Source organism: Micropterus dolomieu, linkage group LG12 (assembly GCF_021292245.1).
Source record: "Micropterus dolomieu isolate WLL.071019.BEF.003 ecotype Adirondacks linkage group LG12, ASM2129224v1, whole genome shotgun sequence".
Classification (NCBI taxonomy): Eukaryota; Metazoa; Chordata; class Actinopteri; order Centrarchiformes; family Centrarchidae; genus Micropterus; species Micropterus dolomieu.
In genome coordinates, this window is record NC_060161.1 from 26,523,168 (window position 1) to 26,549,840 (window position 26,673).

The 26,673-nt window shown below is 41.6% G+C and overlaps 1 protein-coding gene across 1 annotated transcript in view; it reads right to left on the bottom strand.

The window, feature by feature from the left end:
• The window catches only part of LOC123979877, a gene marked incomplete at its 3' end in the record, with an annotated part of 27,710 nt that extends 1,786 nt beyond the window's left edge, over positions 1–25,924 (bottom strand). The window contains exons 1-27 of the mRNA XM_046063986.1: positions 25,804–25,924; positions 17,982–20,316; positions 16,373–16,434; positions 15,407–15,445; positions 14,191–14,385; positions 13,126–13,559; positions 12,152–12,435; positions 11,665–11,799; positions 10,822–10,920; positions 10,670–10,707; positions 9,388–10,241; positions 8,709–8,930; positions 8,379–8,413; positions 7,567–7,716; positions 7,136–7,264; positions 6,881–6,919; positions 6,177–6,302; positions 5,919–6,048; positions 4,512–4,676; positions 4,374–4,408; positions 4,038–4,196; positions 3,778–3,912; positions 3,467–3,505; positions 3,231–3,371; positions 1,997–2,091; positions 1,792–1,815; positions 235–949 (exon numbers count right to left, since the gene is read on the bottom strand). Coding sequence (XP_045919942.1) covers positions 235–949; positions 1,792–1,815; positions 1,997–2,091; positions 3,231–3,371; positions 3,467–3,505; positions 3,778–3,912; positions 4,038–4,196; positions 4,374–4,408; positions 4,512–4,676; positions 5,919–6,048; positions 6,177–6,302; positions 6,881–6,919; positions 7,136–7,264; positions 7,567–7,716; positions 8,379–8,413; positions 8,709–8,930; positions 9,388–10,241; positions 10,670–10,707; positions 10,822–10,920; positions 11,665–11,799; positions 12,152–12,435; positions 13,126–13,559; positions 14,191–14,385; positions 15,407–15,445; positions 16,373–16,434; positions 17,982–20,018 — 6,516 coding nt within the window. The remainder of the gene's footprint in view (positions 1–234; positions 950–1,791; positions 1,816–1,996; positions 2,092–3,230; positions 3,372–3,466; positions 3,506–3,777; positions 3,913–4,037; positions 4,197–4,373; positions 4,409–4,511; positions 4,677–5,918; positions 6,049–6,176; positions 6,303–6,880; positions 6,920–7,135; positions 7,265–7,566; positions 7,717–8,378; positions 8,414–8,708; positions 8,931–9,387; positions 10,242–10,669; positions 10,708–10,821; positions 10,921–11,664; positions 11,800–12,151; positions 12,436–13,125; positions 13,560–14,190; positions 14,386–15,406; positions 15,446–16,372; positions 16,435–17,981; positions 20,317–25,803) is intronic.
• Positions 25,925–26,673: the final 749 nt, after the last annotated feature.

Here is a 26,673-nt window from a genome sequence, read left to right on the forward strand (position 1 = left end):
TGTTGTCTCTGCATTGCATCCCCCCCCCCCCCCAACCACACACACAGCAATAATCAACTGTTTTACCGGTGTCTCACACTCAGATACTAATTAAATCATATGGCTGGTGTTGTTCCGTACTATGTTAATGTTTAATATTATTTTGTTGAAAATATGAAAAAATACAGTTCAGAAAATAATGTGACAAAATACGCTATCGCCAAATGTTGAGTGAGATTTAAAGCCAGGCCTCACCTCCTCCTTCTCACTCTGGGATCTGCTCTCTCGGGTGAGTCTGTGCTGGCGAACTGCTGCCGTGAGGACCTTTAAAATGTCCGCGTTAATCTCAGGAAGTTCTGCAACATTTCCTTCAGTCACGAGTGCTGTGGCTGAGGGTGCAGTGCTGGAAGCAGCAGGGTCTGTGTTTCCACTGCTGATTATAGAGATAGCAGTAACCGGTTTCTCACCGTCGTCCTCCATTGCTGCGTCACTTGCGGCCGTAGCACTTGGTCCTGCTGTGAGGGCCTCAGAAACCGTGGATCCATCCGGACCACTGGTTTGAAGTGTAGCTTGTTCTGGCATGAGCAATGCTGCAAAGTGGCCAGGGCTCTGAGCGGCAGGGGCTGCATTTCCACTGCTGACTTTAGAGGTAGAGGTCACATCAGTAGTGGAGACTGAAGTTGTTAGTGACCCCTCTTCCTTCTTTACATCTACATTTGCTTCTGAACACACAGTGGAGTCCATGGGGATATCAGTTTCTGGTTTCTCACTGTCATCCTCCATTGCTGCGTCACTTGCGACCATAGCGCTCAGTCCTGCTGTGATGGGCTCAGAAATAGTGGATCCATTAGGGCCACTCTGAATTTGGCATTTCACACCTGGGGGCTTGGCTTCAAAACTGATGGTGTCCTGTTCAAAGTTAATTGTGATCTCCCCAGAATCCTGTAGACGCTGTTTTAGGGTCTTCAAACTAAAATTAAAAACAGAAAAGGATTGTTCTTTAACAAAGTTATTTTTTAATAAGTACAAAATAGAAGTTCTCTTCAGTGTCCCTGAGTTAATTGTTTAGTTACCTCTTGGTTTATGACAAAACATCAGTTTTTTTATATCAAAACCCTTCAGGGCAACAACTAACAATTATTCTCATTATAAATTAATTCCGCCATGTTCAACCATCAGTTTTTCCAATAAAAAATATAGTTGCCAAGAAATTTTCTTTAGATCGACCAAGGTAGTCGATTAATAGCTTTAAATATCAATCAATATTTTTCATGACTCATCTTGAACTCGTTGGACATGCCCTAAATGCGCACACCATCTCTCTAAATGGGGATACGCTTCACCCCATTTCACCCATCCACAACCAATCTGCTATTAATCAGTGTTAATTTTTATTACTAGGCCTTCGCTGGATATACATAAATGTGACCTGCTCATCACTACAACCCACCAATGCAGGCACATCTTAATATTTGAATTATGCACGCTTTAAATAGCTGGTAAATTCTGCGCTTTTGACTTTAGACCAGGTTTTTGTTTATCAATGGCGCAAATGCTTTCTGTTGCCTCAACATAGCAATGCGCCAATAATGTTCCTCGACATCTCATTTTAGCATCACCACTCCAACAGGCACCAAGATGGGCGCAAGAACATCCGCAACTTACACCACATGAGCACTGGGCATGAAAATGACAACTGCGTCAGTCGGAAAATAGCATTGACACTTGATCTGTGCTTTGTGCCGGCTTCAGACAGGGCTAGTTGGCTCTCTCTTAACAGGACAATAATCAATTACAAAGTGGTATACTCACGTCTCAAAACGTTTAACTTTACTCCTGGAGAGAGAAAAAAGAAGGAGTTTGTCAGTTTAAGTGTGAGAATGGGGGATTAAAAAAAAAAAAATCATCAAAATTTACAGAAGCTACCTGTTTTCATCAAGACAGATGTGAGAAATTGTGAAACTAATTCAACCCCATTTCATACCCCTCACTTTTTTAAGGACACATGCATGCATACCAAGCTGTGCGCCTATTAAAAGAGTCCGGTGAGAAAGTGTTGTATTTCTCCACCACCTGCGTTACACCGCTGGAGTCAGCCATCTCAATGCAGATCTGAGGTAGAACGACAGTCGTGGACAAAAAGAGAGAAAAGACAGAGGGGAGGGAGAGATGCAAGGAAATTATTATAATGGCCATTTTCCTATATGTTCTGATATTGTTCAAACAAAACAATTAACCAAAAATAATCATTTGTTGCAGGCCAATGTCTTTCATTGATGCTAAGTACTACAATACAGAGTGGACCCTTTTTTAAAGAAACCCTTCTAATGTAAAGACTTACACACCTGTCTCACACTGTATTCAAGGCAGGCCACTCGACTGAGTCTTTCTGTAAGAGGAATTTTACCCTGCTAGGGTAGCCTTTCTGTCCACCACCCTCCAAGAACTAGAACTCTCAGGCATCATACCCAGCCAAAATCGAATCCGTGTCTGAACCTTTTAGCTGCACTAGTGGGGTCCCTCAGGGCTCTGTTCTGGGTCCCCACCCTTTTCTCTTCACACCAAGTCAGTTGGCTCTGTTATTCACTCACATGGCGTTTGCTGCCACAGTTATACAGATAATACTCAACTTATTATTTCTTTTCCTCATTCTGAAACCCAGGTGGTAACACAAATCTCTATTGATGTCAGGCTAACATCTCTCAGTGGATGTCTGGAAGTTGATCACCTGAAACTTAACCTTGACTAGACCGAGCTTCTCTTCCTTCCAAGGAAAGTGTCTCCAGTCCACAGCATCTTACCACTGAGAACTACATGAACGACCAGATGTACTTCTGTGCCAACATCGCCGGGACAACTTGCCCATGCAGATTAACTCTTCACAACATCAGGCCAAAATAAGGACCGTTTGCTGTACATGCTGCACAGTGATGAAACAAGCTCCCCCCATCAATATCCGAAGCTGTACACATCTTCTATCACAGACTGAAACCTCATCTGTTTAGACTACCCATTATGAGTCGATGAGCTTACTAGCTACTGTAACAGCAGTGACTGAAACTCCTCAGAGGATTGAACAGCCTTCTGCAGCATAATCCCACTTTCAGTGTATAGATATATAAAATAAGACAATTTATACTTTCTAAGGCCTTTTTTGAAAAAAATTCAATGCTTTAACACCTGCAGATACAGTGACATGGCAGTTCGCTCAACACTTAAATATGAGAAGTGCAGGTTCGTGTGTTTTGTACCCTGTTAGCGAGCGGCAGGAAGCTGACAATGGGTGCGATGGAAGCCACCACTTCCATCACTATCTTGATGATGGCTGCAGACGTCTCAGAAATCTCCACACTGAGCAACCGCTCCTCCAGAGACTTCGGCTCTGGAACTCCCTGAGGAAAAGGAAATGGTTGGTGTTAAGGACCAGAGATCCAAAGATAGCTGCTTCCACTTGACAAAAGATTTAAATACGTGATTAATGACTTACAGCGTTGCTCCAGTTCATCAGACTTCTGTACATCATGACCTGTAAAAAAGAAGAAGAAAGAAGTCACTCTTGGCTTACATGTCTCCTTTACAACTTTTGTCTTCATTTTTTGTATTTTGTATTCAGTAAGAAGTCACTGTAAATTGTGCCTACATTTTTGCATTTCTTCCTTATAAAGATTCTACAGAAGGAATTACAGTATTTCCAGTATAAACAGCAACTTCTTAATTCCTGTCTACTGCTGAAAGTAAATTTTCTATCCCATCCTGACATAAAGTTACAGCACCCAGTGCGACCTTTAGTGTTCATACCTCGCTGGATTCTGGATTTATCTGTTGCAAGACGAAGTGTACACTGAGCTTGGAGCCTTTGACAGAAACTGGACTTGTGAGGTGATCTCGGACAAAACCGCAGCACGTAGTCCAATCAGCGAAAAACACAAAAGCCTGGGGGTGAACAGGGGAAAGATAGGAAAACAATTAAATTCAAACAACACAGCTCCATTTAACTAATAAAATTTTAGTCACACTAGTGTTTGTGGCTGTAAAATTGTGTTGTTTCTACTCCTTACCCTCCTCTGCAGCGATAAGACCGTCACATTGTAGTACAGGGAGTGAAGGTTCTGTTTGGGGAAATACCGCCATACCAGCTTGGCCACATCCTCGTGCTGGTAGTTTCCCTCTGGCAAACCGGTCAACATGATTGTGGGGAACTTGGAACCACTGGCCTTCTAGAAAACACAATGTCCAAAATTTAATTCATGTGTCGACGCTGATTCAACTTTATGGTACATTCTGATGTCAGAGTAGATTAGAATTTGAGCAAAAACACCAAAGATTATATTTCAGAATGTAATGTAAGAAAAAATATGAATTAGAAGTGTAGTTATGGAAAGAAACAGGCTTACCTCAATGTCGTCCTGTCCTCTGACTGTCAGGTAATCTTGGAGTTACAGATGAACAGATGCAAACAGTCACCTTTACTGAATAAGTTAACATGGAACATTTGGCAGTTTCAAATGAAGGATCAATAAACTCTCTCTTACCTGGGATGATGAACCAAGGAAACATGGTAGGGAACAGGAAGGGCCTAGTTCTCATCGTGACCCAAAATGGTGAAATGCTGTCTTGTGGAATGTTTTTTATTGGCGGGACAGTTGCCTTGGCAACAACATCCTTGCTGTCCGGCAGAGCTTTCTCAGGAAGTTTTGCTGCTGCACAAACAAAAGACGAGTCACGTGTCATGTTTGAATATATTTGAGGAGTGGAACAGTTGCACACAGCAGCTGTGTGTTTTATTCTATACTAATTATAGTTTTGTTATTTTATGGTCTTTATTATAAAATGTCATCAGATGCAGTAACTAGCTGCCCAGGCTGTTTCTCCAAGAAGTTTCTGAATCTGGTGAAGACTGTCCAAAACAAAGACAACATTAGGCAAGACATTCAGTAATGAGACAGGGTAAAATAAGATACACTATACTGCCAAAAGTCAGAGACCTGACCATCCCACCTATATAAGCTTGCTGGACATCCCATTATAAAAGCATGCACATTAATAGTGAGCCGAATTGCCCTTTGCGGCTAGAACAGCCGCCACTCTTCTGAAATTGTGTCTGTGGGAATGTGTGTCCATTAAGTCAAAGGAGCATTTGTGAAGTCAGGCACTGATGTTGGACGACAATGCCTGCTTGCATTCAATGTTGAAATTCCTACCAAAGGTGTTCAATGGGGTTGAGGTCAGGGCTCTGTGCAGGCCAATCAAGTTTATCCACACCAAACTCGTCTAACCATGTCGTTCTGTACCTCGTATTGTGAACAGTGGTGTAGTCATGCTGGTACAGCAAGGGGTCTTCCCCAAACGGATGATACAAATCTTGAAGCACCCAATTAACTATAATGTCTTTGGATCCTGTAGCATTAATACATTTCACTGGAATTAAGGGGCCTAACCCTGAAAAATAGCCCCAGACTATGTTCCCTTCTCTACCAAACTTTACAGTAGGTACTATGCATTCTGGTAAGCAGTGTTCTTCTGGCATCCGCCAAACCCAGATTTGTCCATCACACTGCCAGATAGTGAAGTGTGATTGATCAATCCAAAGAACACGCATGCAGCTGCTCAGCCATGGAAAGCTTTTTCATGATTCTCCTGGCTGAGAATTCTTAATGTTTGTCTATGGAGATATATGGTTGTGTGCTTTTTCTTTTACGCGCCTGATGGCAATGGGTGTGATGGACACACCTGAACTCAATAATTAGTAGGGTGTTCACTGATTTTTGGTCTTTAGTGTACGTTACACTTCAGTTATTCATTTCTACCCTTCCTCTTCAAACTTATTTTAGAAGCATGACTTGCTTATCTCAGCTGTACTGAAGACACTGGGTCTGTCCTGTCTGCTATTCTATATCTATACATGCACAGTCTGTGTTTTTCCAAAGACAGAGACTTACGTGGTGATTTACAGCCCACAGTGTTTGGTATTTTCAGCCTGTGGACTTCGTGGCTAGGTGCTTCTTTCAGGAGACTGTGCCAAACTCCAAAATGATCAGCATCGCAAATAGTCTCAAACTCTATGAATAGCTGAAACACACACACACACACACACACACACACACACACACACACACACACACACGTGACAGGTAAGTAACAAGAAGTCTTTTTTAAAGCCACATAAAGACCTTATATTTGTATGTGTGTGTTTATACCTTGTTGAGGAGAGGCAGGTAGTTCTTGACAGAACTGACTTTTTTCAAAGCTTCCCTCAAGTCCCTGGTCTCACTCTGTGATATGTTCTTGATGAAGACTGTTCTCTGTCCTTCATCTTGCACAGGCTGCATCAAGAACAGAAACTCATGATCCAAACCAAAACATTAATAAAAGACAACCGCGCTCCAAGTTGCGACAAATGAATTTTTTTCAAAGTAAAAGACAATTTCTTGACGGGAGATGTCTGTACTTCCTCGCGGTTTTACATCATTGGGGATAGTTTCCAGATTTTATCAAGTTACATAAATATTTTGGTGAGACAAACTCAGGAATTAAAATGCCCCCACAAATTTGAACTAAGACTAGAGGAGGTGTTTGTTTTTTTTTACTTAACAATATATCTCAAAGCACAAAGTTGTATTTAGAACTTCTTTTAAAGTCCAAGTGTAAAACAGGGACAGATTTCTTTTACCAACAAAACTTGAAACTGTTTACAAATGAGGAGGAATTGTGTGCGAGTGTGTAAGTGTGGTTTGACTTAGGCTACCTTCAGGGACACATTTTAGACTGAAGACCACACTTGACAGTTAGGAAAAAGCTGATTTTTGGTTCAATCATTAAGGTTAGGGTTAAGGAAAGGTTAGGTAGTGTTTATGGTTAAATCTACATAAGTAAACTTGTGTTGTGTGTGTGTGCTACTTACAGACTTCATCAGCCTCATCAGTGATTTATAAAATCCGAGCTAAAACAGAAACATCGGAGTAGGCAGTGTTAAAATGCGAAGATACTTTTCCACAATACATCACAATCTATCACAATCTGGTGAAAAGTTTTAACCAATCTGCTCCTCTAAATAAATATCAATGCTTTTATTGTAAAAAATGTTAAGGTTGAGGTTGAATACATTCAACATCTATAAAAATCTGTCACCCAAAAACAGTGTCATGTATGTACTTACGTGCGTCATCGCAATGCCACCTGCTACTGGCTGTACAGAGAGTTTACACTTGTGAAAAATAATGTGATTTTTTGTGACAGAGGTAATTGTGTTCTGCACATTCTCCACTGTTGGCATCTGGACGAAGGCCTGAGGGGAAAACCAGAACCAAAAATGTATTACTACCTTTAAGTACTTTTTATATAACATTTTACATCTTTCAATGTGGTTAAAATCAGTCTCTTACAGGCATCAATAGTGTATTCTATCTACCTCATCTTGAATTTAGAAAAGTAAGATATTAATTATTATTATAATTGCGCAACAAAAAAAACAAGAAAACAGAGACCATTTTTCTCAGAATTAGTCCCTCAGATCAAAGACTAAAAAGCAACAGCATAAACATGGGATTAATAAACCGAACCAGCGCAGACTTATAACATGGTGCCTACCATGCGCGTCTGAGGAACAACATAGATGGTGTCATCTTTATATTGAAACCCAAATGGAATGAACAGTTCTGCAATGTCATCCTCTGTGTAGCAGCCATCGTGATACCTCGGTAGTCCATATATGTACAACAGCTTCTTATCTGGAATATACTGGAAAAATGAAGGCAAAGAAAGAAAGAGAGGGGAGAATAAGGTAGTAATGGTTTAAGTTAGTTTGCAATTACAGAGTAAGACACTCTTTGCTCCGTACATATTATCAACACAAGTATGCTTTAACAACTGTTGATCTGGACAATACTGGTTACAACAGGGTTTCTGCAGAGTGGGTTGGATTGGCTAATTTTAAAGACTTTGTAAGACCTTTTTATGGGCTGACCCCAAATAGTCGAAGAGGTAAGACTCGACAATTCTGATTCAACTATGTAAATCCTTAGTCAGGGAAAGCCCTGCCTTTATTACCACCCCAGAGAATTAAATTTAATATCTGTTTCATACAGGCCCAAGTATGATAGTGGGATGGCAAACCAGCAGGGTTGATATGGCCTTTGTTCAGAACTTTCCAGCAGTATAATAATCATTTTTAAAATTATAATTTAAGAAGTTCAGTGGACCTGGATAAGCAGAATAAAATGGACAGATGAATAACCCAAACACGACAACAAAAGGGGTCTCTCCAGCACAATTGGCTGTTGCAACAATCCCACTCTAGCCATGCAACCGAATAAAATGCATTTTAAGACATTTCAAAATCTGCAGAAAACCTTTCATTTGGTACAAAATAGGCAAAAATGGAAAATGAGATACTAACTTACATTTGGCGAGAAGTACATCTTCATCCTGACGCACACTGTGAAAGAGAAAGTAAAGAAAATTTAGTTTTTAAAGACAGATAGATAATAATACTAAATAATAATCTTTATTTGTAGAGCACTTTTCAAAAACAAGTTACAAAGTGCTTTAACAAGTGTAAAGACAATAATACCCAAAAAACAATAATACAAAAACAATACAAGATAAAGAAAAGACTAAAATACACGTTTAAGATAAATATAAAATTAGTAAAAATAGAATAAAATAAAAGGGATAAATACTGATCACGCACAGATTTGTGACAGACCCAGAATCTTTTTTGGATTTCTTACGTATTTTATTTCGACCCAGGTGCTTTTCTACCATCTCCCCAATAGTCAGAGGGGTAACTGCAGTGGAAGACTGTGCCGGTTGCTCCTCGCTCACTGCTGCAGCAGTGGGCTCAGTTGTGACAGATGGGGCAATCTCAGTCAAGTTGGCTGAAACATTGCAGACAGCTTCGGATGCCTCCTTGCATCGTGCATCGGTTTGTGTCTTAGATGCAGTCACAGGATCTTCAAATTTAATCAAGATGAATATCAGCAATTTCAAAGCTCAGCAGCATCTCTGTATCCTCTTTTATATCTATTCTATTATTTTTAATAAATGCCATGAAAAGACTAAAACCACCAATGAATTGATTCTACCAACAAGTATTGCATGTGTAACCCAAGCCTGATAGTATCCTATTCCTCAATAATATAAAATATTACCAACCTTATCCTTAAGAAACTACTGGAAACATCAGGTTTGAGAAATTGCAAACATTTTAAGGCCTCTAAGAGTTCAGTAAAGACCATATTTGTGTGTGCATGCCACATACAACAAACTGTTCTTTCTTGTAGTTTGATTTCTAATCAAGTAATACTTGCTTTCTTGCTTTTGAGGGTTGGATGACAAGAACCATACCACTCTTAACATTTTGGAAATTGACATATATGCTTGACCATCCAAAAAAGCTCTCCAACATACCTTTCTGCACTGTCTTTATCTCCACCCCTCCACCTGGCAGCTTTGCCTCTACAGCAGCTTCAATTGTGCGTTCTGCAGCCTGCTGTTGCATTTGCGAAGCCTCTGTCTTGGTCTCCGGCCCTTGAGCAGTGGACTCTGGTTCTGATGGGGTGCTTTGCTGGACGAGCGGTAAACCTTCGACAGGGGTTTCTGTTGACTGAGTCACATCTGTACTGCTTGATGGTTGACTCTCACTGGATTTGTCTGCTGAATCTTCTGGTACGGCCTCTGTAGTTGGCCGTTTTTCCCTTTCGCCCTCAGCAGTACATCCAATTTCCATAGGCTCTATTTTAACTGCTGTTAACCCAAGCTGCATCGGTTCATCGCCTTTCACCTCAACATCGGCTATGTCAAGTTTTTTCTTAGGTTCAAGAACTGTTGCATTTGCTGTCTCAACAACCTCGGCTGTGTCTTTGGGCTCCACCACCTCTTCTTTAAAAGTTTTGAGTTTTTCAGGTAGAGGTTTTTGTTTGGCGTGACCAGCGTCAGGCTGATATTCTGAAGCTTCTGTCTTTGTCTCCGGTCCTTGAGCGGTGGACTTTGAACTTTTTTGCTTTACCACAGTCTTTTTCACAGCTCCCTTCACGGGCAACTTTCCTGTTTTTGTCGTTTTGGCTAGCTGCTTGGTAGAGATGTTTTTCGCTTTGGAAACCAAGACTTTAGATTTAGTGACAGTCGTGCCTTTAACTGACCCTTTAGCTGCAATTTTCTGAGTGGTAAGTTTGCCTGTTGCAGCTTTTTTGACAACAACCTTTTTAGTGGTGGTTGTGGATGTAGTAGTTTGAGGTGTGGCGTCACTGGACGTGGCAGGTTTTCTGTGAAGAAAATTACATGGATCAAGCAGGAGAAAATGGAGCAATGAAAAGTCAAGGTAATGGTTTGAATGTGTTTGTGTCATTTACTATAAGATAGTACTGTCCTTTAGGTTTAATTCCTGGGATGACTTCTATTCTATGGACACTGTATCTTATACATAATAGCTGTACAGTTTACCCAAATAAAATCTCACTGTATGTAACAATTTTTGGAACATTTTAAAGTGACTACCGCATGTACAGTACATATGCTGAATATTTCAAAGATTCTAATCTGAAAATAAATTTGAAAAGAAAATAGAAAGTTAGCTGAGGACGCAAATTTAAGCACCAACTAAATATTTATAGCATTATATTGACAAAAACAAGATAAACCCCTCCAGCTTCCATCACTGTTAAAAAGCAGGTCTGTGTGAAAGATATCTTACTTTTGAGGAGGATTCTTTTGCTCCTTAGAATCAGTCACCTGTAAACAAACAAATTGAGATTTGTTAATTCAGATTAATCTGATAACTGACATGTGGTGTTAACATGTACATTTACCAGGGACAGAGAAAGAAAAACAGAAAAAGTGTAATACCTTTTCTCTGATAACAGTGACTGTTATTCCTTTCACATCAAGGCTCTTCGCGCTCTTCAGTTTGGTAGCGTCTTCCTCTTTCTCAAAACACACGATTGCCTACATGTGCGCACACACACACACACAAACACACACACACACACCTTTGCATTACTACAACTGTTAGGATCTATTCAACAAATTCACACACGAAACATTGACAGCTCACCAATACATGTCTAAATGGCCAAATCTTTAATTTAAGAGGTGTTTCTGAGAGGATATGTTGCATTTTTGCACATGTTAAGTTCTATTTCTAAAGCCATGAAAACAATCACACAGGATCAGTTATTTGCATCCTTCCAGTTCTGTTTCAGTAGATGTGCAAGCAAATTGTATCCTATTTTTTTATATATCTGATGATGAAACCATCAGTCAATTAATTAGACAGGAACAATTTTGAGTTAAAAAAAATCAGTTGTTCCAGCTTTTCACATGTGAATACTTGCTTATTTTCTTCAGTCTGCTACAATCATGAATTGAATGTCTCTGGGTTTTGGACCATTAGTTTAACAGGTGAACTGGTTAACTGGTGAAACTTGGCGAGGTTGGGTTAATTACATTTGTTTTTAACCCATAATACATAGTGCCTTAAGTGTCCCCAGTAGCTGGGGGAAAGTATTTACACACCATGTTCTCTGTCAACATCATCTCTAGGCCTGGATAAAGACTTCTGGACCTGATAGTTTAGGTATTTGACTCCTTTGTTAATCTAACACATCTTTATATTGTATATTATCAAAAGGCAAAACATACAGGCCTAGATAGCAACACATATTCACTCTTCACTTCCTCTATACATACCTGCAGTCTGGACCGAAACAGTACAACTGACTTGGTTTTTCCAAAGTGCTCCACAGCAACAATCACATCATTGTGAGAGAGAGAACTACGAATCCCTTCGAGTCTCACCATGGTTGGAGGTGAAGGTTTACCAGACTGAATAAAGAGAGAGAGAAAAACACAAACTTAAGACAAAAGGTCATCATTTACGGACTCCTAAAAACTTGTTGTCGGTTAAAAATGGCTTCAAGGAGAAAAATGCATCTGTGGTTTAACTGGCCAATCAAACCTTAATGTCATCTACCTTTTGAGATCCATGAAGAATATTTGCTTTGCATGTTGCAATAAAGTATAACTTTCTATTTATCTCTTTGATCAAAATTTTAATGGAAATGGTCTCAATGTAACAAATGAGACAGATGTAAGAGGGGAAAAAGAAACGGTTTACCAGGTAATAGATTGTTGACAAATTTCCCTGGCACGAGCACACACACACACACACACCAACCTTTGTCTTAGTGGCAGAACTTGCCTCGCTCTTCTGGGGGCTGGGATTTGCTTTAGAGGGCTTTGAAGTCAACTCCTTTGTCTTTGCTGTAGAGAGGGAGGATGAGGAGGAGCCAGTAGAAGGCGATCTCTTTCTTCCTGCAGTGTGTGTAGACGAGGAGGGTTTTCCTCCTTTGGAAGAGGAGGATGAAGAGGACTTCATCTTGGCTAGCTCAGCCAGTAAAGCAGGAGCCAGAGTTTTTACCATGGCCTCCAGGTCAGACTGTTTTGACAGAGACTGGACAGCTAGTGGGACGAAGACAATGAGTGTCAGAGTGTCGTTTTGGTCGCCATTGTAAGATGAAGAAATGTAGAGTTAATTATTATCTTATGGTGATATCAGTTGGCTTAAATGTCAACATTTCCATCTGAACCACTGGAAGGTGCAGTAAAAATTATACACAATACATATTTATAGGCAAAAAAATATCAAAAAATTAAGATGACTAAATTTTACTAAGGAAAAGACTTCTGATTTTATTGATCTCATCGTTTAATATTTAGTTTTATTCTACATGTATTTCATGTGCAGATAATTAGACTGTTTAACTTTTTGATGAAATGTCGATAGGAAAATAATTGACAATAAGTTTGACTATCAATTTATCGTTTTTTTTTGTTGTTTTCTGTATGAGAAAAGGCCACCATTTTCTGGGTGCAGCTTCTCAAATGTTAATATTAGCTTGTTTCCGTCATCTGCCACAGTGGTAAACTGAATATGTTTGGGTGCTTAACTGCATTCAGCATCTCACTACTTTAGAAGTGCTGGTAGGCAGATTTGAGAGTGGTATGGTTCTTGTCATCTAACCCACAAAAGCAAGAAACAAGTATTACTTGATTAGGAATCAAACTACAAGAAAGAACAGTTGCATGCACACACAAATATGGTCTTTACTGAACTCTCAGAGGCCTTAAAATGTTTGCAATTTCTCAAACCTGATGTTTCCAGTAGTTTCTTAGCCAGTCTCTCTGCACTGCTCGACTTCTTTCGTTTAGGGGATGAGTCTTCTGTGGACGATCGCCTCTCACGTCTCCTCCTTGGCGGCGATCGTCTCTCGTCACTCCTCCTTGGTGACGATCGTCTCTCACGGCTCCTCCTATGCGGCGATCGTCTCTCGTCACTCCTCCTTGAAGGCGACCGTCTCTCACGGCTCCTCCTTGGCGTCGAACGTCTCTCATCACTCCTTGAAGGTGACCGTCTCTCACGGCTTCTCCTTGGAGATGACCGTCTGTCATCATTCCTCCTTGGTGAGGACCGTCTCTCATCTCTCCTCCTCGGTGAAGACCGTCTCTCAGGGCTCCTTGAATGTGACCGATAACGGGAGGAGGTCGGGCGGTCATACCATGGGGAGTGAGAACGAGACCGGGACCTGATAATTAAAATAAATAAATCAAACAATTCACACAAGTCTAGATTTCTAGAGGAGAGTGACAAATCTAAAAATGTTTTTATGTTGTTCTGCAGAAAAATGTTTGGGGGGAAGAAGGGGGTCAATTGAACACAGCAATAGTAATCTTGCAACCAAAATTAACTTTTAGTACTAGAGGTCACAGTCAGCGGGAATGGTAGGAAGTTGGTCAAAAAAAGTTTATTTTAATTTGCAGTTGAAAAAAGGTAATACACAACTACAATGTTTTGGCTACACTCAGCATAGGGGCGGCTGTGGCTCAGGAGATAGAGCGGGTCGCCCGTTAATTGGAAGGTCGGTTCAATCTCCAGCTCCTCCAGGCTGCATGTCAAGTGTCCTTGGGCAAGATACTGAACCCCGAATTGCAGTTGTTCTGCCAGTGTATGAATGGTGAATGTAGTGTAAAAGCAAGTGCATTTACATCTACATATTGTCAGATGAAATTGGAATAACATTGTATTGTGACTTAAGTATCATGATAATACCTATTAATCCTCAATGAACATTTTTGGAATATTAAAATCTGGTAGTGAGAGAAATCTATTCCCTTTCCCCATGTTAGTGTTCATTTCAGAATTTATGTGCGACAGACCTGCGATTGTATCTGGAGCTGTGTGGTGAACGTGATCGGCTGCTGCGTTTCTCCCTTCTACCCTCCGAGCCATGGCGGCGACGCGGGCTGGGCGAACGGGAACATGAGCTGCTTCCCTGCCTTGTTTTCTGGAGATGACGTCGGGAAGTCTGTGCAGAAACTGATGATGAGGGCGTGGGATCTTTACCCTCAGTCCTGAAGAGAGCAATGGACAAGAAAAGTATAGGTGATTGATGGGTAAAAAATTTAACAGCAGCGTGCTAGTTCATAACTGGTGTGGTTACTATGTATCTAATCGCTAGAGCCGGGCAGACATAGCACAGGCTCAGCTGGATAGTAGTAGAATTTAGAATCACGCCAAATTTCCCCCGATTAATCACTTAATGATCAGCTTTCAGACTATTGGAATTCTGATATGCCACAACTTTTGGTCAGTTGTGAGCGATATTCCTCATGGCTGCGGTCAAAAGATCTGTTAGACTCAAATGAGCGGTTTAAATATTATAGCAATAATAATAATTAGAGATGCATCGATCGATCGGCCAGTGACTGGAATCAGACGGTTTTCAGCTTTAAGAATAGCCAATGCCAGTGCTAATGGGGATCCTAATTAAATAAAGAATTTTCCATTAAATGAAGGTTTCAAAAATGTTTGTATATGCTATCAATTATAGTTCTTCCACAGAACGGAAACCATATTGTCTGCATCTTCCAGACATCTTAGGGATCCATATTCTTTATTTTTCCAATCAAAGTGCAAGAATCTGTATCAACACCAAATTTGGTATCCAGACTTGCTGTGACACAGATACATTAACGCAGTTCAAATGGGCAGGATTGCCACGGGCGTCGCTTAGCAGAGAACAGGCCATACCTCATTGACCATTTGTCCAGAAGTCACGATAATTTTTTTTTTTAAATAGTAATCTTCATTTTTTAGGGAGAAGCTTCTCAAAGCATTTTTAACTTGATCCATAGGGGACACCACCAAAAAAACGCTCAGTTGACACAAAGTACTTTGAGTAGGGAGCCTGCTTGAATATTGTAATTGATACTGGACATCACAAACTTGGGGCTCCTTGCTTACGTTCAGTAAGAGCTCCACGTAGTGGTCCGTCAATTGATTCATACAGAGCGAGCATAAAAGTTAACACAATGGCAATCTCATTGATCTTGTATGCTGTGTTAACGGTTTTGCTCAGTTTTGAAAATTTACCTGGGCCCGGGTGCTATCTCACCATCCCACTCCGGGTATCTGTGGGAAAATAACAATTTAAACAGACTTATTAAAAACAGTAAAAGGGGTCACATTTTGACAACAAAAGCCAAAAAGGTTTCAACATAGGAGGTAAACAGTTTGTATTCAAGTCATGGTTCTTAAGTCAAAAGGATAAAAGAATTGTGCAGACTAATTAAAGAATAACCAAAGGGAGTACCTTGAAGAACCCATTCTTAAAGAATGTATGAACCCTAACACTAGGGATGTCTTGATCCAATTTAAAAGATATGTATCGGGGCCAATCAAGGCATTTATTAACTTTACTAACTTAGGTGTTTAATTGCAAACCTTAAATCAATTCAATTTAATTTTTGAATAACATGTACAGACAACAAAAATAAAACACTCGGCACTATACAGTTTCTTTAGATAGGCCTAACTTTGGTAAAGGCTGCACAGAAGGAGCACATACTGGAGGAAACTTTCAAAAGTACAGACAGATACCCTCGAGACCGAGACGAGTACAAAAACATTAAATGGGTTTGATATTCTATACGGTTATTCCTTAAATAAAATAAAAACCTTAAGAAATAGCTTGGATGCAGGACATTCTTTTCTTAATGCAATTGAATTGTTGAGAATTTACATGGATTTATTTTCATAACTTTAATGTATTTGAAGTGTGCACTGCACACCAATATTATCTAAGAAAATAGTACAGTATAGGCAGATGCTCAATATTAAATTACTCAGATCAGGGGCAAAAAAACTTGACAGGGACATCCCTGCCTGACACAAGTTCCACTAGCACTTCAAGGTACACACTTCAGCCACTGTAGGGCACCAAGGTGCTATAGGGGCCCTTAGCAATGACTTATGCGAGCTGTGTCACCATGCTGCAGGTGACATCAGAACAAACAATCCTGATCTTTAAATAGAAATGTTCAAAGAAAAACGACTGACTGTGTTCGGAGCAATTTGCAGTTCTCAAGATGAAGGCTGGTGTTCTGGTGGGAGATCCAATCCTAGTCAGAACAACAGATACACAGCATTTAGGAAGGCTTCATTAACAGCAACAATGCCATTAATTTCAATCTCAATTGCCATTCAACTTAAGTGTCTGAGTACCCCTGAAAAGCGCTTAATCAATAAAAAGTATTATAATTGTCTACAAAGACATCTTTTTTTCCCCACCTCTCCACAGCAGCCCTAAAACTAAGATTTAAAAGGTCCCAAATCTCCTTTTTTTGTCTCGGTAGTGGTCTTTTGAGTTTCTCAAGTCCAAATGTCTAAATTGAGTTTCTCTGCTCTTGCATGTACAAGACACAGTTTGTGTGGATATTAAAAGAGCAAATTTACAAAAGCAAAATCAACCCAAAAAAATAAAAAATAAATAAATAAAAAAAATAAAACAGTAACAACCTTGAGCCTCAATGAGGAGCTTAAACATTAATCAACAGTAAATAAATTATTAAATGATGTCTTAGGTTTAAGCTAAAGTGTGGTGAAAAAATAAACATGAAAACAAGTTTCATATGGACAAAGTTAGTAAGGACATACATCCTTTGGAACTTTGACAATTCTTTCATTTACAATTACAGCTGACTTTATAGTCAACTTGAGGGCAATAAGTCTTTATCATGAAATATAATCCATAAAAAGTCAAAAAACAAGTTCTTCTTCTCGGATTCTTGATAGTTCGATGTCTGCTTCTTCAGATTTGTGTTGTACCATAAGGTTTCCTCAGGTTTGGTCATGGTCAGCAGAGGTCTCTATCAAATGTGGATCAAGATAAGAACAGAAGCTGGAACATCTGGAGCAGAGGCAGGAAAATGTGGAAAATGGAGAGAGGACCTGTCTCTTACTTGAGTAGCAAAAATGTTGAAGGCGGTGTCCCAAAAGGAGGGGGAATTCTTTTTTAAATCACTGCTGAATGTGTGGTTCACTAAATCTGCTGGCTTTGGGTTCATAGTATTTTTAGTAGTTATTGGATAAATAAAGAAAGGGGAGGTTGGCTCCATAATAGCCAATATTACAAAAGTGATACCTACTGTTACATGAAATTAAATAAAGTAACAAAATCCATTACCAATAGTTTCATCCTATACATTCACTGACAACATTTGCAAAAACATTCAAACTGAGTGTACACTGTGGGACAAAAGCCAAATAACAGAAACAAAAAGGGTAATAGCCATCTTCCATCATCCTCTCATGCACTAGTTCTTCAGATTTGCAGATTCTTCCTTGCCACGTCTTCTAAGTCCTTGATTCCGTTTTCAACAACCACCGTCAACTATGACTATTTTGGTACAAAATATTTAGTTTGGTGTACATCAAAATCAGTTAACAGTGTTAAACAACATCTCCCAAAGCTTGCAATCCAAGCTTGTTTTTGCAAAGTAGCACACAGCTGGCACCATTAAATTCAAAAGGATATTTTACATAATTAATTTTCAATAAGCTTGAAGTATTTCCCTTAAAACTTAAAAAAAATAAAAATAAAATTGAAACCCTTTAGTGCTTCCCCACATAAGGCAGAGAGAAGAACAAAGTGCAGCCTTCCACTCACCTTCATATGAGTACATTCTTTGTTACACAGAGAACAGGTATGTGGAAAGATTCTCGGCGAGGCTGCTGCATAGTCATGCATCATGGCCGGCTTTGGCAGGGCCTTGGAGACTCCCACCTTTGCTGGGAGCTGCCTGTTGGAAGGTGGCAGCGTCATATTAATTAAGTTCATCAGGCCTGGTATTCCTTGAGGCAGAGCTGGAGGAATACCCATCGGGCGAGGGATTAACCCCTGTGAGACATCAACAATGCTGGGGAGGAGAGGAGCTGCGGAAACAGTTTTTGCAGCAGAAAAAACTGGAGGCCACGTAGCTTGCCCCGTCTGCGATATCAACTGCTTCTGCTGCTGCGCTGGCTGCCTCGGCGTCTGCTGCGCTGGCTGCCTCGGCGTCTGCTGCGCTGGCTGCCTCGGCGTCTGCTGCGCTGGCTGCCTCGGCGTCTGCTGCGCTGGCTGCTGCTGCTTCATCGGCTGCTGCTGCTTCATCTGCGCTGGCTGCTGCCGCTTCATCTGCTCAGCAACTGTTGACTCTTGACGGCGAGCTTTTCTCTGATTCTTTGTGTCATTACTGTCAATGACCACGAGACCAGGTCGGCTGGGATGCACACCACGGAGCACATTGCAGGGTGGTTGACTTTTGAAGGTTGACTGGCGATCTGCCTGTGGTTCTTTTAAGGGACCGGGTTTGGAGGCTTCAGGCTTGAGAACTCTGATGTCGGTGTCCTTCTTAGGCAGAGAGAAGAGGCTGGGGATTGTTTGGGATGTCTGCAATCGTTTGTTCGGATCATTGCTTGGGGGAGCCACAGCGCTCAGTACAGAACTGTACGAAGAGCCAAGACTGGTAACAGAACTCGCCTGATCACGTGAAGAACCCAAGGCACTGCTTTTCACCTCTGTTGTATTTTTTAGTAGTGGTTCTCGAATGTGGCTGCTACTATTGAAAGCGTCCATCAGAAACGTACTTCCCCTCCCACCACTGTTGGATCTACTGCCACTGGTCATTCCAATCTCATCCCCAACCCCTCCAGTATATTTGCCAGTATGTCCATAGTCAATCACTTTGCTTGGCTGGAGAACAGCAATAGACCTTTCCTCCTGGCGCATCCCTGCCCCTCTAGAACTACTCAAACTGTGACTGTCCATTCCACTCACACTTCTGGTGGGTTGGGGTTCAGGATAGGGTACTGACTGAACTGCTGTTGTAGCACTCTTGGCCTTCTGAATGCGGATTTGGCGCAAGATGAACGGCAGGTTATCAGGAGTAATCTGGTCTTCGGGGAAGGAGATGAGATGTTCCAAGTCCTCTTTTTCAAGTCCGAAGTGCACGAGGATATTCGCAGCTGATTCGGAAGTGTACTTGGGTCGACTAGACTCTGTAGAGGCGACAGGTTTGTCTGACCCTGCATAGTCATAATCACCTAACCCTGGAATGGACTGCATATCGTGTTCTCTGTTATTGGAGGTATTAAACCTACTGTCCCCACCGCTTGCAAAATTAGACGAAGCAGATGGAGGATAAAATTTAGAGTCATCCGCAGTAGGCCTTTTGTAGTTTGATGACCAGTCCAAGGAGCTACTGCTGCTTTCAATGTCCGAGTGTCTATGTCCTAGAGAGGCAGAGGTTGAGGACATTGGGTAGGAGGCCATCCCTGTGCCTGAGGAGCGCAGCTCATCCCTTTGAGTGTTCGTAAAGAGAGTGCCCTGGTCCACTGCCTGATGCATCGGTTTGTTGAGAAGCCTCACCTCTTCTCTGGCTCTGCTAATATGGATGTCTATAGACTCATCTAAGTCCTTGTTCATTATGGCCCTACTCTGTTCAGGCCTGTAGTTTATTGACTGAGACATAAGTGCAGGGAGCATTCCCCCAGAGTTGGCAGGAGTCACAGAAGAACCTCCAGAAGAGCTGAAACTGGACGCAGGTGCGAGGCGAGAAGGTGCCCTCCGAGGGTCCCTCTCTGATGGTAAACTCGATTGTCCATACTGCCTCTGGGTGGAACTTTGATTCCCAGAGGCATAGGGGTTATACAGGTGATGGGACATATTGTTTGCGATCTTCAGAAGGTTAAGGAGATTGATGGCTGCAGCAGTCGGGGAGGGGGGTTTTGTAGCAATGTATGAAGGTGTGTTCGAGTTTACTGTAAAGGTTGCTGCTCGGCTGCCAACAGCAAGAGCGGTGTTTATCTGAGTCAGAGCTAGCTGGGCTTTCAGTTGGGCCAGCTGCAAGGAAACAGCCTGCTGGCCAATCAGGAGCGAGCTCCCTGGGAGCCCTCCAAGTAGGGGGCTCGTTAGGGGCCCTGGACCAGGAGAAGGAGCACAACGCTCCGATAACAATGCAAAGCTGAAAAGTAAAAAAAAGGGGGTTATTGAATCGGACTGGACTTCAGCTTGGATGGGTACAAGGATGGGTAGGTGTTGGCGAGTTGTCCACTCTGGCACTTCCTGTTGAATACACATTCATTCCGTCTATTTCACTTCCTGGTCTTCACTAGCAAGAAAGAACAGAGGAGGCAAAACAACAAAGCACAGATGGAAAGAAAAGGTCATTGCTGTTAACAGAAAACATCCCGAACAGAAACAAACTCATTAATTTCCTATTCATGCGCATCTCTGGTGGAAACAGACAGTATACAAAGTGGACATCACCCATTGGTTTGTAGACTACCCTGATCATGGATTTCAGGAAAAAGGAGATAAAGACACACTCCTATCTACATTAGTGGAGCTGAGGTGGAGCAGGTGTACAGTTTCAAATTCCCGGGAATCAGCATCACAGAGAACCTGACATGGTGATCTCACATCTCCACGCTTGTGAAGAAAGCTCAGAAACGGCTGTACTTCTTAAGGAAGCTTAAGAAGGCCAAATTCCCGTGCCAAGATCTTGTCAGCTTTTACAGAAGAGCAATAGAAAGCATCCTGACTGAAAACATCCCTAACTGGCATGGGATATGCATGGTCCAGGACCAGAGGGCTCTGCAGCGGGGGATTAAAACTGCTCAGATGATCCTTGGTACCCATCTCCCGAGCATCAGTGATATCGGTGAGGTGAGGTGCATACACAGAGCCCAAAGGATACTAAAGGACAGTACGCACCCAGCCACAGCCTGTTCATCCTGCTGACTTCTGGGAAGAGATTTTTACTGCCACACCAGACTACAGAGCAGCTTTTTCCCCTAAGCTATCAGACTTATAAACCCAAATTCATCCTTATCACTCCTCCATTGATTTTAGTTTATTTCTGTTTACCATTTTTATAATTGCTTTTATAATCGATGTATATTGTCTGCTACGTAGCAGAATGGAGTTACAAACTCCATTTCATTATATAACCTTTTGACAAAATAAGTATACCTACCTACCCACCCTTTTGAAACCTCAAGTTTGGCATATTGGCTGTCGCCATATTTGGACAAGAGGGTGGTGCTGGGGAGGAAACGCACTGCTGTGCCTGACAGATCATTGTGGTAACATTCCAATGACAAGGCAGCCACACATTAAGGCACACACTGCAGCACAAACTCATTATGGTCTATTTTTGTCTAATCAGGCCATAATTAACTAAATGAACACCATGCTGTGTCAAAGGACACTAGTGATTGAGACCGTAAACTCATTAGGAAAGTGTTTAATGAGGTAATAAATCACATGAGAAGTATGGTCATTTTGTCATGGACCACAATGCAATCTGACTTCTTTTTTTCAACCAGTGGAGTTGCCCCGTGCTGGCCATTAGAAAGAATGCAGGTTTAAGGCACTTCCACGTTGGCTTCACTTTTCAGACCAAGAGGTTTCTGCTTAGGTGGAAACAGTTGAGGGATGGCACCAACAGACAGACAGACAGCGCACTGCAGAATTTAACATCTTACAAGTGTAATTTCCATTTCAGAACATCAAAATAGCTCATAGTGGAAGATTCTGATGAGCCTGAAAAAACTGTGTGGAATGCTTTTGATGCCAGTCTACATAAGATTGAACTTCCAGTGTAACTCTCACAATTGATTGGGTTAGAGGTTAGGCAGTTTAACAGAACGGAAATAAACAGAATGAGGGCACGGTCACATGTATGGATGCATGAAGCAACCTTCACCTGAGGTGCAATTCGTAGTTTGTCGTGCTAATTGTGGGCAAAGCACGAAGTGAGACACGCAGAAATCAATTTGCTGGTTTGTAGTCCATTTGAGTGGTTGTGGTTGTTGGGACATGAGCGGTTTAGATCACACAGCGGTTGTTGGTCTCTATCAAAACGACGGCTAACGAAGCCCAAGGGGGGTCAATCACACACATTTCTTTGCTATTAGTTGAGGCTCCGCCTTAGCCAGGAAAAGTTCACCCAAGTTGAACTCCACACAAATGAAAGATGCAAATTAGGTTTGCAACCAGAAGTGGATGTTTTATTTCCCCCTTCGCTCGCAGGGATGGTAGTGAACGGGATGTGAACATCTGTACGTTATAATTCCACGCATGTGTGACTGTGCCCTTAATCACCATCCAGATTCAAACGATTTACAATGTGATGGCCTAAATATTACCCAACAGCATTTTTGAAAAAAAATTTACAAAATAGTTTTGTAATATCATCATTCATCTGGAATAGCATAGAATTCACTCACAGAAAGGGCCTTTCCAGGGACTACTTTTCCTGCCTCTCCACCTATATCTGATTACTGACGGATGGGCACTGAAACTTGGTATGAGTCGGGACCCGGGGCTAAATTATTAGTATTGATAACCTCCAACGTTAATTGTTCTTTTTTTAAGGTTTTGGTATAATTATTAACAAGCTCTCCTCTATTTGTCAGGGCTGAGCTCCTCCACACACACACACAAGGAGAAAAACAGACAGCAGAGCAGGGAGGTCGCGGTGGAGACAGTCAGGTTAAGATAACTCCAAGAGTTGACGACAATTACTGTAAGTGCGTGCAATAAAGAATTGATGAAACATAGGAGAGCGGTTTGTCCATTTGGGCTACTGTAGGCGCAACCTGGCAACTTCCAGGGGACCCTATGTATGTACATATGGTCACAGGCAAAGTGGCGGCTATAACTAGCCAATTCTCTGAATCAAAATCAACCATTGTATCAGTCCTACTACATCTTTTCCTCTGCCCTCCAAGGTCAGTGGTTCTTCACTCTCCTCGTTTACTCCTCTCACAGAGAGCGAAGTATCAGAACTCTTGACCCGTAGCCGTCCAACTTCATGCCCACTGGACCCGATTCCTACGAATCTTCTCCAAGCCATATCTCCTACCGTGGTCCCGACTCATGTGATAAATACTTCTCTGGTTTCAGGAACCTTCCCGACCACTTTCAAATTGGCTCGGGTTACACCCTTGCTCAAAAAGCCCTCACTTGACCCAACTCAAGTTGAGAATTATCGACCTGTGTCTCTTCTACCATTTTTATCCAAAACTATTGAACGGGCAGTATTCAAACAGGTCTCAGAATTCCTCTCACGGAATGACCTCCTAGATCCATATCAGTCTTTTAAGAGGGGCCACTCTACTGAAACGGCTCTTCTGTCTGTAACAGAAGCCCTAAGGGCAGCTAAAGCTGCAGCCCAATCCTCGGTTCTTATCCTGCTTGACCCATCAGCTGCCTTTGACACAGTCAACCACAGGATCCTGCTATCCGCTCTCTCAGCAATGGGCATCTCGAGTAAAGCACTCCTGTGGTTCGAATCCTACCTCTCAGGGCATTCCTACAATGTTGTGTGGCAAGGACAATTATCCTCCTCCCACTGCCTCTCCACAGGGGTGCCCCAAGGCTCAGTGCTAGGGCCCCTTCTCTTCTCAATTTACACCACCTTACTGGGGCCGATCATTCGTTCGCATAGCTTCTCTTACCACTGCTACGCAGACGATACGCAACTCTACCTATCATTCCCGCCAGGCGATCACATCGTCTCGGCGTGGATCACGGACTGTCTCTCGGACATATCTGCATGGATGAAGGCTTGCCACCTTACACTAAACCTCTCTAAGACTGAACTCTTGGTCATTCCAGCCAAGCAATCTATCCACCATAACATCAAACTACATATTGACTCCTCAACCATCACTCCAACCAAGGTGGTGAGAAACTTGGGTGTCATGATTGATGACCAGCTGTCCTTTTCAGACCACGTTGCTGCTTTCTCTCGGTCATGTCGCTTTGCTCAGGCCGTACCTCACTCAGTACGCCACCCAGCTTCTGGTACAGGCCATGGTTACCTCTCACCTCGACTATTGCAATGGCCTCCAAACAGGTCTTCCAGCTTGTGTGGTGAAACCCTTACAAATGGTTCAGAACGCAGCAGCGCATCTGGTTTTTGATCAGCCCAAAAGAACTTATGTCACTCCATTATTCAGTGACCTCCACTGGCTCTCTGTGGCCTCCAGAATCAAATTCAAGTCACTAATGCTTGCATACAGAGAGACTACTGGGTCTGCACCCATCTACCTAAACTCCATAATACAAACTTACGTTCCTTCTCGGCCGCTACGCTCCTCCAACGAACGCCACCTGGCTCTGCCATCTCTTTACACAAAGCAATCCCAGTCCCGGCTGTTCTCATCTGTGACACCACGATGGTCGAACGAGCTGCCAAACGCCATCAGAGCAGGGGCGTCCCTCTGCTTCTTGAAAACTCATCTCTTCCGAGAACACTTCCTCTTATAACACCTCTAACATGCACTTCCTGTGCTCTTCTTCTTCTATCCCCTACAATTATCTTGTATTGATTGCACTTTTTGTTAACTCTTACTTCCTTCCCTAGGTATTTACCCCATTGATGTGATATGTACTATGAGCTCTTACTAGTATTTATTGCTGCTCTTATTAGTATGTATTGTCAGTTGTAGATCTGTATTTGATGCTCTGTTGATGCTTGTATGTTGTGCCTCAAATGGAAATGGCTCATTCCAAGGTAATAAAAACATAATTGTTCCTTATGGTCTTTATACACCAATGAAAATGGTTATATGAAAATGCATTTCTGTCAATAGATTGTCTTAAGTATTACATACTGCTGAACTTTTACAAGTACTGTGAATTGCCCCCAGAGCATTGAACTTGGGTTTATTAAACCTAAAGGATGGACTGTCACTTTCTCGAGGTTTCCATGTTTGTTGGGTTTCAGTCATGTCTGTATTATTGAATATATCGGTAAGAACGACTTGCATCTTGACGTAAACACTACATGCCTTTTCAGGTCATATATTTAGACATATTATAGTTGGAAAAGCACAGGCTCTGCTCAAGTTAGGCGCTGTGGTTTAACGGCCCCGGTATTGTGCGTGCTTGGCTCACAGTGACAGTTAAAAAGAAAGAAGCATCGGTGTGGTTTGTGCGACGACAAGACAAAAGGTCTGCTTTAAGTACGAAACTGGAAATCATGGTAACTACAATATGACATGAACGCAAGATGCGCCTCCAAACGGGCACACTTTGAACGTTAATGACTGCTTGACCTAATAGTTTGTTAAATATTTGTCTAGATGGTGGCGTTAGGTAGCCGTTTCATCCGAGCCACAGGCCTGAATCCTACGGTCACTGACGTACCGGTTGGCTAAATACGTTTTACAATAACACACAAACGCAAAACATTCGACATGTTGCCTGTGTTTACAAAACAACCAAAATGTTTTGCTGTGTTTACTTTCCAACGTTAAACACGAACTGTTTGCGAGTCAACGAATGGCTACACAAGCCTGGCGTGCTTCTGCTAGCAACAGCTAACGTTGACTTCAGGAGGGCCCGGTTGTAAACACGCACACCACGAGTTTTTTGGTTAACAAGCCGTTAACCGTGTTTCACTCCGGGGTTTTACAAAAATAATTTTGTTTCATACCTTCCGTGTATATCGTGCAGCTTCGATGTGCTCAAACGTATCCTCGGGCTGTTAGCAGGAAGGCTTTCTCAGACGCCTACACGAAACGGTAAAGACTTCCGGTTTTGGTGCCCACATTTCAGAGTAAAAGCTCGAATGTTTGAAGACAATCAGAATCCAGTCCAGCCAATCTTCTGTGTTTACATTTAACTAGAAATGGCTTAAATAAGATAGTATTTGAAAATATCCTTTTTATTTGCATTAATTGCATTGAATTGTTTGTTCTCAATGAATCATTTCGTCGCTATAATAGTAAAATCAGCAGCAACAATTAATTGAGTTTCTCAGAAATTGTGGTAGGCATGTTTTCATTAAACAGTTGAGAATTATTAGGGATTAATCGATAATGGGAATTTTCAACTTGTTCATGATTTAGTAGTTTGGTTCACAGGTACAGGCACTTTTATTTGAAGAAACGAATCAGACTTCTTGTTAATATTGTGTGATGCCGCAATAATTTGTCCTAAATAAAAGCTTTGATTGAATTTAGGTAAGACAGGTAGGTTTGTTTTTCACTATAATTTGTCTTAAAAGTCATGTCTTAACCCTTAACCGCAGCATTGCTATCTTCTTGTCTACAGACTACAAGTCACATTTCAACAAGTTTGCCTAATATTTGGAAACCAAGGCCACACAATTAAATTAATCTTAATATCCGTACACTCTAAGAAACAGTGATGGCTATGTAGTTTATTTAAAAACCAGAGGGATAGGTGTGTTATCATTATTCTGCCACAAAACGGCGCTATTCTCATAGGAATAGTTAAGTTTATTTAGGCACCAATATTATTTAAAATTCCCTATAGAATATTTTTTTTCTTGGTTTCTGTC